Here is a 14,698-nt window from a genome sequence, read left to right on the forward strand (position 1 = left end):
GAGCTTGACTGCTCTCCTTGGGTAAAATTGCATATTACCCACTGCAAAATAGCTTCCAGCTACTCACTACCACATTTCAGGTGAACAGCTTTGTTAAAAATAACATGCACAAGAGTTCCAACAATTTTTTGGAAGCATGGCACAATATGAGACCCCTGATAAGATCCCATTACAACACACACAGAACCCTCTGTCAAGCAGTGAAAAGAAAAAGCTATATGGCCTTGCCAGTCACTTTGGCCTTTACAGTTGTACAAGATTTATATTCTCTCTCACAACCTAAGTTCACTGCTGCTTTGGCCTGTCAGAAAGTCAATTTCATTTAAGACATCATACAGCGTGCTACTTCGGAAACTATTATGGGTCAAGCTAGGCAGTGAGATTTCCCTGCAGGAATGAAAGAGGATGGGAAGATGAGCTATGAGGAAGAACAAGCTTCTTTAAACCAAAATGCTAAACAAAAAAAGAGGTCAATAAACTAAAAAACTTGTATGTGGTGAATATATTTGTAGTGAATATTTGCGTGTTTGTCCTGTTTCCGAAGCTTTTCCCAAGTACAACATGGAAATATCTATTTAAAATAGGAGGAATCTGGAAGTGGGAGAATTATTGGGGGAGAAAGGAGAAGAGCTGTGCAGGTTGTATATCTGAATACAAAATGAGTCCCTGAACAGTTATCCACTGTGGATTAATTCACTCTGCAGTGAAGCTGCTTGTCTATTCAAACTGGAAGGCTTAACTTGTCAGTGTTGCCATGAGCAAAAGCTGTCAGCAGTGAATTCACAGCTACAGGTGATACACAGGCCTTGGAAATTCAATTAGACAAGAGCCATTTGGTAGAAAAAAATATCCCCTAAATGATATCAAGGGAGACCCTGGGAAAAACTGAATATGGTTTGTCACTATCAGACGTAACTGGGGCTGAACAGTATAAAAAAAAATAAAAACATGCCACAAACAGGCAGGGAGAAGGCAGTCAGATTCCAGCAGGTCACATCAAATCACTCCTTCAGCACTGGGTCAAGGAGCAGAAGCAGGGACTCAGATACTGTGGTTACATTTGATGTCTCCCTTCCTGTGTTTCACTAAAAACAAGGAAATAGACTGGCCCTTTCCCAAAAAGGGCGAGCTTGACTGCTCTCCTTGGGTAAAATTGCATATTACCCACTGCAAAATAGCTTCCAGCTACTCACTACCACATTTCAGGTGAACAGCTTTGTTAAAAATAACATGCACAAGAGCTCCAACAATTTATCCAGAGAACTTTTAAGGTATATAATGACACTTTATCTTCCTATTGCTCAGTTTCCAGCCCTAGTGAGTGAAACGACTTTACTTCTTTTCAAAGCCAAAAACACAGTAAAATGTTGTAGAAATAAGTAGGCTGAAATAATAGGGTCTCTTAACTAAACTGAACAATTATTTTCTCTAAAGATATGTATCCAAAACATTTCAAGTACAAGACAACTACACTATTTGATGCACATAGGCATTCAAAAGCAAGGATCTTGCACATCAGGTTATTACATGTCCAGAAATGCAACTACAGATGAGGCTTTGATTCTTATAGACTCACCTCCTGGATTTGTTCAAGTCCCTTTTCACTGCATCTCCCCAGTGCTAAATGACTCCAATGGCAGAATGGAACTAGTAAATATAATGCTGCTATACCCTGTTGGGAGTACTCTCTCATTGCACATATGGGGTAGCCTTAGGAACCTCTCCACATCCTTTCCAGGTTTCCAGCTGAAGCCCACAAGGAGCTAGATTTTCATTAAATATATAATATTAAATCCCAGCTGGCCTGCCCTCTCAGAAGTTAGAGTCTAGACATTAAAGGAAAAAAGGAGACAAAAACAGGCTATGTAAGGAAAAGTGAAGGAAGATGAGGAGAAAAGAAGAACAGAACAATAGTGAAACAGTACAGTAGAGCTGAAGGAGAATAAAGAAGCCCCAATTTGTGAGAACCACAGGAAAAAGAAGCCATTCCAAAAATTACAGCAATAGGAAGTGCAAACAACGGCTTCATCTCCAAAACTGGTTTGGGAAGAAGCTGGCTTGGAAATAGGACACAGGTTCACTAATGTAAAGCAATCTAACTAAGGGAAAAAATGAAACCCAGATGGCTTTGCCTATCTACTCATGAGATGCACAACAAAGAATGTTCTTCTAATCAAAGAAATCCTCATATTCAAATGAGCTCACCATTGCTCAGCACATGCTGATTTCTTACAGTTCTCCACAAGAAATGGGTTGAGACCAAAATGTCTTACAACAGGCCTTTCCATGAAAGCCGGGCCACATCTATCTTTTTTTAAAAAACAATAGGAACATGACATTCAAAGTAAAAGCCCAGTTCTCTGGAGGTGTGCAGGCATCCATAAACCTGAGGGTTCATTACAGCAAACACCCACCAAAGCACTAGATCTGACTTATCTTGTGTCATCTCATGGAAAATATCTGTAGTGCTTCCCAACACAGCACAACTGCTATGGAAAGACAATTTTATAAAGGCATCATTTAAAATATATATGTTGTACAGGACACTAATACAACCAGATTTCTTCTTGTTTAGAGGCTTGCTTTAATTACAACTTCATCTGCAACACACGCATGAAATTTAACACAGAGATTAAGAAGCCAAAATGTGTAGGGAAAAAAACAACTTTCTTGACAGCCAAAACAAACACCCCCAGTAGTCAGACCTCTATTTCACAAGACAGCATTTTGAAAGGAAAAGAAAATCAAGTTTTATTCTGCCCCTGCTTTACACCTTCTGATGCAAAAAGAAACACTACCTTTCTTTGCAAATATCACAGAAGGACAAGCTTCCTAACAGTCTAAGACGTGTCAAACATATGGTCTGTAAAGCCATTACATCTTGTCCTTGGGGGTCCTGGTGTGACAAGGACTTTGAGGGGCAGGGCCTGCAACAAGTCCAGACCCGCCTTAGCCATGGGCTGTCATTAGCAATGGGACAGCAGCAATGGTTATGGGGCTAAAGTATATGATCTATGAGGAGACACTGAGGGAAATGGTCTTATTTAGTCTGGAGAAGAAAAGACTGAGGAGGGATTTAATAACAGCTTTCAACTACCTGAAGGTGGTTCCAAAGGTGTTCTCAGGTGGTGGCAGATGACAGAAGAAGGAACAATGGTCTCAAGTTGCAGCAAGGGAAGATTAGGTTAGATATTAAGAGAAACTCACCAGGAGGGTAGTAAAGCACTGAAACAGGTAACCCAGAAAGTCTGTGGACTCCCCGTTCTTGGAGGTTTTTAAAATATGACTAGACAAAGCCTTGGCAGGAATGATCTGGTTGGAGATGTTCCTGCTTCAAGCAAGGGGCTGGACTAGATGACCTTCCTTCCAGCCCTCATTTTCTATGATTCTATGACCTCTTGCCTTACCACCATTGCAAGCGGTTGCCTGTCATACTGCCACATCTATCACCGGCCCCTCCACAGCTGCTTTTTGCCCTGCTGCCACAACTCCTGGCCCTGCAGGGTGTCTGACATCCCTGATCTAAAACACGTGCTCCAATAGCTCATATAATCCCAAAATGCAGCCCTGCTGTGACACTGGCTTTCAGAACTTTTAGAGAAACCTTTCTATTCACTCAGTTTCCAATTCTCTTTCAAAACGAAAGGAGATAAGAGCTGGCTATTTACTTCTACTCAGCATTTCACGAACACTATTACAGACTGCCTACATAGTTTCAACATGCTTTCTTCAGTTTTCTGGTAGTCAGCTACTGTGCATTCTTACTTCAGACATGTGAAGATGCAAAATACCTCCTCATGAGCTCTGTGGCCTGGGGCACAGAAGAACTTAGTAAAGCAGGGGACTTCAGGAGCCTTAACTTTGTGGGCTTTTTACCCAACCCTAAATGCGGCTGTAGTTTATGTGGTTCAGTCTTATCCTGGAAAATAATTGCTGATTAAAAGGAGTAAGAGGGCACCATGAACGACGAGAGACATTTTTAAAGGCAAGTTTATCTGGAGCCTGATAAAATCTTTTACTTAACAAAAACTGGCTAGGGGAGAAAGGGAGCATTTGCAACAGAAGCAGGAATATATCTACCTTCCCCAAAATCTGCTCCAAAGCACTGACAAACCAATCTACACCATCTTCTCTCTAGCAACCAACAGTCACCTCCTGAGACAGCAACAACCAGATTCGAGGTCTCCCACAAGATAATAAAAAGTGCATGCCAATGGGCCCTTCAACCACTTTCCCTCAACATTCTGCCCTTCAGCTTAAGTTACTCTATTGGCAGCAGGAGAAGAGTAAATTTCACTAACCTCAATGGGTTCAGACGGGATTTTCAATTTGGATAGCCTGGCCTTGGCATTTGCTTTTAGATCTGATATTTTCTCGTAGGGCTCTCCATGGTACTCCTCTGGAAGTGCCTTGAGCTCTGGTGACTCATATGGTGCCTGATCTTGGCCATCCATTGGTCTGACATATGCAGTAGGTTTCTGTTGTATTACACTAGTTTTTGATGGCAAGGAAGGGGGAAATGTCTGAGAGGATGGTTGGGCAGCACCAGCCAAGTTAATGGCTAAACCATCCCAATTTTCACTATCATGTGATCCTGCCATTAGGTCCTGAGTAGATTGCATTTGACTGCAGGGCTGCCCATGACTTTTTTTGCTATTCTGTGACCTGGAATTTACATGCTGGCTGGAATGTAGAGGTGACAGGGGTGCCACCGGAGAAGACAAAGAAGACAGCAAGGGAGAAAGTTCCAAAAGGGAGGCTTGCAGTTCATTAGTGGTACCTTCATCAACACGCCTTTCATTTTTCTTGTGGTGAGTGCCATTGTGACGTTCCTGTCCACTGCGACTGTATTCTTGACCTTGGCTCCGACTGTTGGATAAGCTGTGGCTTTTGGTGTGCAAACTGGAGGCTGGCTCTGTTCTTAACTGTGTCTTTTGGTAGTGGATGGAATTGCTAGCTGGAGAAGGAGCCCAGACCAGGGGTCCCATAGGTTGGTGGTGGGTGCGATGCTGGAATGAAGGTGGTAATGTATTGCTGGTCTTTTCAAGAAAGGATGGGCGATCAGGCTTTCCTTGGGGGATCAAAGAAACAACACTTTTGGGTATCCCTATGAGATTCTGATGGGATCTGTTGTTAATGAGCTCCTTCACCTCTTCATAATTGCCCAGCATGTTCTGAATTCGACTGGACAATTCATCTTCCTTATTTGTCTGAAACAGAAGTGATGAGAAGAGAAAATGCAAGTGCAAAAAAAAAAAAAAAATCAAATCCAGATTCAAGGGGGAGAGAAAAAGTCTTAATTTTCAATAAACCACCATCTTAACACCATTTTATGGTAGATTTAGGCAACCCTTACTCACGTACATATCTCACTGTTGTGAAAGGGACTGCTTTCACATGAGTGCTAACCAACATGAGTAAAGGTTGCAGGTGGGCCTTAGCAGTAGCATGGTTTCAAGCTGCAGGCTACTGATGGATGGGCAGGCCAAGTGGGTCATAAGTGTCCACCCACTAGCTTTTGGAAAAAAGGCAGATGTCCCCAATAAGACACGCAGCAATCTCCAAGTTTAATACTTTAATAACCTTCAAAATGAAATCAGAGTCTTAAATGCGTATTTTGGGAGCTGCAATGCAAATGCGGTCCTACTGTACACATATCACAATGTACTCTACCATATTACACTGTACACAGAGGTTACAACTCCCCACCACCTCACCTCCTCTCAGCAATGTGCTACATTACTATTACCTTGTATGGCTCTGCAAAGAGGGGAATATTTTCGGGGAAGGTGTCTCTTTCCTGAAGGGCCTCCTGATTCCGTCTCTCTCTCTCCCTGATACGAAGTAAATTTCTATCCTCATTGTACAAGCTTTGGGAAAGAGAACAAGAAGATTAGTTAGCATTTTATTTCGAATGCTCAACCTAAGGATTCACGTAGTACAGAAATGGTTCTCTCAAATGACATTATATATCCATCAAGTCACTAAAGTTTAAAATCAGAAACTTTATTGGACAATCAACCTGATAGATCAGTTGCATAAGGCAGCCGGCATGCAGCAGGGTAAGGACACAGCACATGCCTCAGTGTGGATGAATTTCCTGACACCATACACAAAAGAGTAAACAATGTTTACAGGGAAATGCAAGTAAAGCAGCAGTGAACGTTTTCCCTATTGCTCTCATACCTGGCCTTAAAGTTTAATGCATTTCCAAAAGAAAGGCAGAGACTTGTCTTATAATGATAGTCATAATAGTTCATTTTGTTAAGGATTCAATAGTTTCCCAAGTCTGCTTTATTCCAGGATACATTTTAATGGATGAATGCAAAGACACAAGAGCTTTTGACGTCATACCCTTTGAAACAAACAAGCCCTATACATGGCTATATAGAATGGGAAGCTGAAAAACTTTTCCTGTGACCCAGCCACATAGGTATGGAGTTCGACAATTTGAGAACCTGTCATTCCTCATTTTCTCCCCCCATGCCCCTATTTTAAGAAATAAAACAGGCATAAGTGATTTCCAGCCAGTAATTTACTGTATTTATTCAAATATAAGGCAGGCCTGACTACAAAGCGACTCCCCAGTAGTTAGACTCTATATGGAAAATTATAAGTTTGTTATAAATTTTTCAGGTATAGAATCTAATTACTGAACATCTACCTTGAATTTGTCCTCCTCCCACTGCTACAGCAGGGAAAATAGGTGGGGATGGGGACGGGGGAAACAACCATCAGGTGGCTTCCCCCACTCTTTACTGTCAGACCCTTCTCTCCCTGAGCACATGGAAGAGAGAGAGACATTTGAACACACTCACTTTGAAATAAACATTCTGGTAGTCAATTGCACAAAGGCAAATTACTATGGGTACCCAATAACTTAGTTCAACCAAAATTGATGTTTGTTTGTTTTTTGAAACTGCTACAAGTTTTAGCAAGGGTATTCCACAAACACACTTTTAATCAACTTACTTATGTACTTACTTATATATAGTACAAACTTTTTAAAACAAAAGTTATGCATCCCAGGCCAAATTAGTCAAGACTAATTCCAAATCTAAGAGTCCAGAACCATAAGTGGCTCTACTACCAGCAAAAATCCTCCACCCCCATCCTAGACTTCAGATGTTCTCATAACCTTTGGCAGGCATCCTAATTGCAGGCCCAGGCCCAAGCCCAGAGGCTTGGGGTTCAGATGCCCCCAAGTTTTGCTTGCCCTCAGCCATAAGGCCCCAAGGTAAGCTAAAGAAAAGTCTTCCATTTCCATAAAGTGGGTTTAAAGCACTCCAGCAGCTAAGTGGGGGGATTTACTATAAATCACCTTGGCAGGTACTATCCCCATGCCATGAAAGCAGTCTTCCCTGGTATGGCTAAGAAAACCATCTCCATGATCACAGTGTTTCCCTTGCCAGGCAAGCAGGAACCTTCAAGAGGCTGAGAAGTGATACAAACTATGCTTGATATTAACCCAAAGCAAAAAGGCTCACGATTTGCTATATAGTTCATTGGTCTGAGCCCCAGCAGAGTCAACAACGTTTCAAGCCATAGTGACCCCACATCTCAGCACTAATCAGTATCTGCATGTACTCCAAATCCCCCTCTCTCACCACAAACAGATCCACGTGCTAAACAGAGCCCCACTCATGATTGGAACAGGATGTTCTTGTCATGAGTCCTGGGATCCTCCAAAAACTGATATGCAGATAAGGTGCATGGCAACCTCCACCTCATGGAGTGTGAGGCCATGCTAATCATATGCAATGGGCTAAGACAGGGGGTCACAGAGGGATTAGGGTGAACTGGGGCCTCAACTTGGTGATGTTTGCCAAACATTTAAGGCTAGCGAAGAAACAGGAATCCTTAGAAAAGAGAAACAAGGACACAGTTCAGCCATAGAAGTGAAGAGGAACTCAAAATTATGCAAGTGTCATGGCTCACCATGACCTGAAAAAGAGTGGGGACTGAGTGCAATTGGTATATACTTTACTCAGATGAGCTGCACTCATCCATCTTCCCCCCCCCGGCTCACAAGTAAGACTAGGAGATATCCACATCCCAAAGCCTCCAGGCTTGGCACTTGAATGCAGGAAGTCTTCCATGGATTTGGAGAGCCTCTGAAACCCAAGACTAAGACCCAAGACTGGGTCTGAGAGGAAGGATAGTTTCCTGGTTGTAAAGCTATACAAACACAGGCTTGAACAACTAAGCTCTACTCTTGTCAACATTTGGAACTTAAGTATTGGGCTTTGCCCAACAGAATTCAGAACTAATTTGGCCCTTGAAATGAAATTTTAAAAACAAAACCAAAAACAACTTTAGAACACGCAGATGTATAAGCTGCAGTCACATCCTGAAGTCAGGGCTGTCCAACTGGCAGCCTACAAGTTGCATGCGGCCTCCAAAGGGTTGAGTTGCAGTGCCTGAACTCCTGCTCAGTCACTCTTCACCCCTCTGCTCTGGCTGCAACAGCACATAGAATTTCCAGGCTTCTTCTCCCTGCCCCAGGGTGCAGGGTGGTGCAGCCTGGTATGGTACAGGAAGCAGAGAGTAAGGCCAGAGCTACACAGTTGCCCAGTGCAACAGCGTGGGGAAGGGGGAAGAGTACCCAGGGCAGGTGCATGGTATAGCAAGCGGGCATGCACATGGTATGTGGCCTGGGGGCCCTGTGGCTCTCACCCTAGTATGGCTTGCATGGTGTGTGCTCCCTGCTGGTGCTGTCTGAGGACTGGGTGGCTCCCAGTTGCATAAAATTTGGATAACCCTGTCCTAAAGTGTTGTTTACCTATGTTTTATCATGAAAAGAAGAATGAGGTGAAGCTTAATAGTTACCTTAGGAGACTCTTCTCATCTCACTCCAGTATCAGATTCTCAAAGTATTTTCCTCACTATTCCCATCAGTATCATCCTTCTCTCCCACTCAGATCCTTCCCCATTGGTTCTTAGATCAGATTTTTCACCATTCATTGGGCAGGTGGGGAAATAAATACGGAGTAGAATCAGCAGCTCTCAGGCTTAGATAAGGAAGGATGAGGCTTCAAAAAAGCCAAATTCTCTCTTTTGTTATAATCTGCATGCAAGGTTAATCCCTGGGGCATTCTCCTGAACACCCAGAAAATTCTTATACCTTCAGATGCATGCTGAACACCAGCACATTCATATTTTACTAAATACAACCAACTGATTTTTGTCTTCAAAATTTACAATTACGAATGCACTAGGTATGTCACCCTCTCCCCTGAGGAAAGCAGTTAGAGGTTCCCATTAGTCAGAGCATAGCGCATACAGATGTTACACAAGCTTTCCTCATCCCCAAAAAGTTTGCTAATGCACATGAGAGATTGTGATATCTTTCCTACTCCAGACCTAAGTCTCTCCTCAGCCAAGCCACTAGATTGGCACAACTCTATGTTAAAACAGTAACTCTGTATTTAAAAAAAATCTGTTAGATCTTGTTTTATATTAAAGATAATATATTTGTTTGTTTCAGAGAGGATAAAGTAGAACAAAAATACAAGGCAAATTTCAAACCACTTACAGAATGTCATCAAAATTATCAAACTCAAGAGAATACATCCTTTTCTTGCATATACCTACCCCCAACATTTATAACCTCTTCAGATAATCTCCAAGTTTTTAAAAAACATTTGATAATTAGGTATTATGTTTGATTATTCAGGGCGAGATATAAACTTGCTCCATTTTAAATGGCGTTTAATGTGTGTGCATTTGAAAGGTTTGCTGAGCTTTATTTGATTTTTTAATAATTGGTATCAATAAATTAAAGTTTAAAACGAATAGATGTTGCCTTTCATCAACACAACAGAATAGACATGAACTGTCATGGGAGGGAAGTGCTATGTAATAATTCTAGTAATGTTTCTGGGATCCTCAGTGTATTGACTAGAACATGTCAACAATTATAAAGACAAATCACTTGGTAATCTATATTTTAATGCAGGAAGATGTGTCTAATAGTGCACAAGGTGCACAATTTAAGTGATGTGATTTGTATTAAATTGGCATGAAGTAATCAGAGCCTTCTCTCTCTCTCTCTCTCTCACTTTCTGCAGTAATTTGTAATTTATTGAAAACCAGCTGTCTTGAAGGTAGTGTCTTTAAGCTTGGGCTAACCATCTCTACATACAATTACAGAAGTCAAAAAACATAAGCAGTGATACAAAAAAGAAACAGTTTTTCATGGTTCTTCTACCATCCCACTTGCCAAGCTTTTAGAAGTTAAAAAAAGTTACTTACCAGTGAGTAGAATGAAGATGTTCATATGTGCACCCTTATTGTACAGGACAGGCAGTGCCATTTTTCATGTGCTCAAGTACAGATTTTTTGCCTTAGCAGTACCTACAGGGTATGTCATGGTTCTGCCCCTCTTGTGCATCACAGAAGGGATAAAGAGGGGATTGTATTTCCACTGAAAGAGGTCTCAGAGTCATTTAGAAAAAAAGCAGCTGAAGGACCTACTAATTGCAGAATTTGCCCAGGACACTTTTGAAATGGACTAGTGCTTGGTAAAGATGTACATCAAGCTCCAGGTTGCTGCTTTGAAGGTATCAGTTATGGATATACTGTAAAGAAATGCTGTGGAAATAGCCTGGGCTCTGATTAAATGGGCACTGTCCATGGATGGTGCATCCGATGGGGACTGCTAAGGCAAAAGTCTCCATTTGAGCACCTGAGGTACAAATGCACCCATAAGGGTATCCATATAGGCAAACACTGCAAGGAGGACCTTAAATTCCTCTCTTAGCCTAGTCTCTCTGTATTGGTTATGTTATTAAGAACAGATGGTCAATGAATTTTCTTTAACATGTGTCTGCAATGGTTTGGGTTTCCAGTTAACATCTTCAGAATGATTCCCATGTGACAAATGGCTTGGGTTTTCCTGCAGTGGGAAACGTGGTGGGACAACATTCAATGACTGCACGGATGTCTAACGGATGTAAGTGGACTGTTCTAAGGGCAATCTTGGGCATCGTGTTAGTTTTTTATGTGGCAAGAGTCAATTAGATAGAGCACCAGTGGGTTGTTCAAATTAACATTTTGCTGCAAAAGAGGACATATGTAACACACAACAGCTTCAATAATAAGATAACACTGAAAAATATGTAACCTCTAAGCATTTAAAACAATGATAGATTTTTATTAACATAAAAAGCATCATGGATCTATCTCTTCCTACTCAACTCTGCTGTGATAGAAACAATACAATATTAGAAATACGGGATTTTAAACTGAGAAGTTGGTATGCAGAAATGGACTCCCAGAAAAACACAGGTTCTTTTCTTCTCTGAAAGATCAGCAATCATAATTCTGTTGCAGAAACTACTGCAGATTTTGAACCAAAAAAAATGAAACAAAATTATATAAAACGATGGAGCATTTAGCCTTCTGCTACATTACGTGTATTTATATCAAAACATTAATTCAGTTCTTTGTGACAGAGAGCCTGAAACAGCTGGAATGATTCTTTTCTACTTCGATGAGCTTTGGATAAGGTCTTAACATGGGCAATACTGCATTTGGTATAAACCTGGGGTATAATCCAGGTGAACTTCCTGCAAAATGTAGGAGACTCCCACCATACTGCAGTTCAAAAAGTCAATGTGCTGATGATACCTGGACACTGAACGCATGCTCCAAAAGGTTCTCAAATACAATGAAATATTGACAAAAATCGTATTATAAATTACATGATTCAAACTCGCCATTCCCTTTTAACAATGTCACAAACATTTAAAAACAAATAACCTCCTCACAAACCTCACCACAGCCAAGAAAAAAAAAGTTACAAAAGAAAGATTGCTGAAAGATCATAAGAATGTCATTTTGAAACTGGGGGGAAGGAAAGATTTTAATAGCTTATTTTCATTTACAGTCCCAGAGTCCAACCCAGTCAGTATTGACTGGTCAGTGCTCTGACATTTTTATTTTGCTTTAAAATGAGTTTACAGGAAAATAATATGCCTAAAAATAAACATTTACAAATAAAGTATAAAGAATGATAAATTAACTAAACTGGGCATGCAAATTGCTTTCTATTAAGATACAGTATGATGCTCAAGTGGGCGGCAAGAGTGTTGTTTGCGTCATTCCTGTGATGGCAGACAGAAATCCAAATTCAAAGCAGCTTTGCTCAAAAGTTCAGAATTATTTAAATGAAGAAAGTGCATCTAATTTATACCTCCCTTCACACTGCTTATTGCAAAAAGAGTGCCTGTTGCTTCCCATCTGTATACTCATGCAGATGCATGTAAAACAGCATCTTAAATTCTGCTTGTTGCAAAAACAGCAGCTGTAACATGGCTAATAACCTTTCTCCCGCCCCTTGAACCTTCCTTGACCCTCAACTCCCTCCAATCCATAAAGTAAAAAGAGTGAAAAGAAAAAAGGGGGAGGGGGCCAGGGGAAAAAAGGAAATGCCAAACTTTGTTTTTGCAATGACACCAATTCCTGCAGCTTTAAAAGAACAAAAACATGCCTGCTCTGGAATAGTCTGGCTGATGCGAGTATTCTCACAGTACCAGCCTACCAGGCAGTGCTAAATGAGGTTAGTCATGCATTATTACTAAATGCCACTTAATGCTGCCATGGTAACTAGTGGCCCAGACTGTTTACTAGGCACAGCTGACTACTCATTTATCACAAGGAAGGTCATTTCACTCAGTTTTTCCTTTTAATGAGCCTGATTTATCCCTTTGCTCACTTTTTAAAATCCATCCACTAATCCTCATTCATGATTATCTTAGGGGTATTTTCCTCATACAGAAATGCAAAAAAAGAGATGGGTATAGGTTGTAGCCATGTTGGTCTAAGGCAGGGGCGGGCAATTATTTTGGGTGGAGGGCTGCTTACTGAGTTTTGGGAAGCCGTCAAGGGCTCCATGACAGGCAGCCAAAGGCAGATAAATATGAATTTTCTAAACTTTTTAGGGGCTCCGTGGGCCGGACAGAACGGCCTGGCAGGCCGGCATCCAGCCCGTGGGCCACATTTTGCCCACCCCTGGTCTAAGGACATAGGCAGACAAAGTTCTCTGGCAAAATCTGATATCTTTTATTAGACCAACTCAAATAGTTGTAAAATGCTTCTTTGCAAGCTTTTGGGTATAAATACCCTTCATTAGGCTGAGGAAGCATCTGCAGTTGGTCTGTGCTTTTCCTGGATGGAATGAATAGTAAAGAAGTAAAAAAAGATGTGCTTTTAACAGGGAAGGGGGAGTGGGTAAAACCTAACACTAGGACCTGTCCATATATCAACTAGACCTAAACACTGGAACTTGTATTTATTTGAACCTTTACTGATCTGGATGCAAGCCTGTGCTTCGACTCTTACTACACATTAAGAACATCGTATTGCGAAGGTGTTTCACTACAAAACACTCTCAAAATAAGAGCATCCACATAGCTTTACACCAAAGTAACTAAAGGTGTGAATTAAAACAGTCATTTTTGGTTTGAGTATGGGGGGTAGAAAAGCATTTAGGCCAAATTTTTAATTTACTAGTGATTTCAGGCATCCAACATTAAAAACACATTTTAAAAAGTGCCCAATTTTCACAGCACTTCAGACACATTTCCAGTAGCCTGTCAAGGGTGGTACTGGGGAGCCAGCTGGGAAAACTTGCAGGAAGCCTGTATTAATTCAAATGGAAGCTTGTCAAAAACAAAACAAAACAACACAACACAAAACAACAACAAAATCAACAGCCCTATGTAAGTTTTAAATTTTGACAAATTAAAAAAAAAAAAATCAGCATTTTCCAATAGAGAAAGAGAAGTGGAAAAAAACTGAGACGCTTTATGCCACCATACTGAAATAACACAACACATGCTTCCAAATCCAAATGCTTCATATATAGCAGACTAACTTGCTGTGTTCAGGGAGCTCTGATTCCCACTTAATATTTTAAGTAAGCTTATTTATTTCCAACAACACACTAAAAACATTGGGCTAACTGAGCTCCAAATCAACAAGAAAAAAAACAAACCTACCAACCCACTAAACCAGGGGCGGACAATTATTTTGGGTAGAGGGCTGCTTAACTAGTTAAGGTGAGCTGTCAAGGGCTGCATGGGTAGCTCTGTCCCTTGACAGTAGCCCCGCCCTCTTGTTGCCATCTCGGGACTGGAAGTCCCGCCCCCTAACCCCTGACCTTTGCCACTGGAAGTCCTTCCTCTTGCCCCCCAGAAATACTCCTTCTGGGAGGGTGATTACAATCTTAGAACCAGAAAATCCCCAAATCATACACTAAAAAAGTCAAACACCAAAAGTCAAAAACCTCATAACTCTGGATTTCTATAATCCAGAATTCTTGAAAATCCCTCACTTTTTAAAAATACACTACATTGGGGACTAGCGGCAGCCGGTCCCAGAGCAGTGCGGGGGAAGCTTGCATGCAGCAGCTGCCACTGCCATCCATCACCCTATGCTGCTACTGTGCATGCAGCTGCTGCTCTGGGACCAGCTGTCACTACCCCTGCCCCTCCCCAGTTTCAAAAAACTGGAATTTGCAAATTTCCAGCAGTGCTTGGTCCTGAGCATGCTGGATTTATGAGATTCTATTGTATATCATTTTCATTTTATTACAAAAAATATTTTTGCCACGATTTGTGTTTGCATAGTGTATGTAGAGGGGATTGCAAAATAACTCAAAAATAAATTCTTAGTTTTGTATATTGGGGGGGTC

The 14,698-nt window shown here is 41.2% G+C and overlaps 1 protein-coding gene across 6 annotated transcripts in view; it reads right to left on the minus strand.

Annotated features, from left to right (window-relative positions):
• AFF1 (AF4/FMR2 family member 1) overlaps positions 1–14,698 on the minus strand; it is a 253,389-nt gene that overhangs the window by 128,594 nt on the left and 110,097 nt on the right. For all 6 annotated transcript variants that reach the window (XM_019525994.1, XM_019526001.1, XM_019525995.1 and 3 more), the window contains 2 exons: positions 5,750–5,870; positions 4,302–5,210 (listed from right to left, as the gene is read on the minus strand). In XM_019525994.1, coding sequence (XP_019381539.1) covers positions 4,302–5,210; positions 5,750–5,870 — 1,030 coding nt within the window. The remainder of the gene's footprint in view (positions 1–4,301; positions 5,211–5,749; positions 5,871–14,698) is intronic.

Source organism: Gavialis gangeticus, unplaced genomic scaffold (assembly GCF_001723915.1).
Source record: "Gavialis gangeticus isolate Ggan-Ray unplaced genomic scaffold, GavGan_comp1, whole genome shotgun sequence".
Taxonomy (NCBI): domain Eukaryota; kingdom Metazoa; phylum Chordata; order Crocodylia; family Gavialidae; genus Gavialis; species Gavialis gangeticus.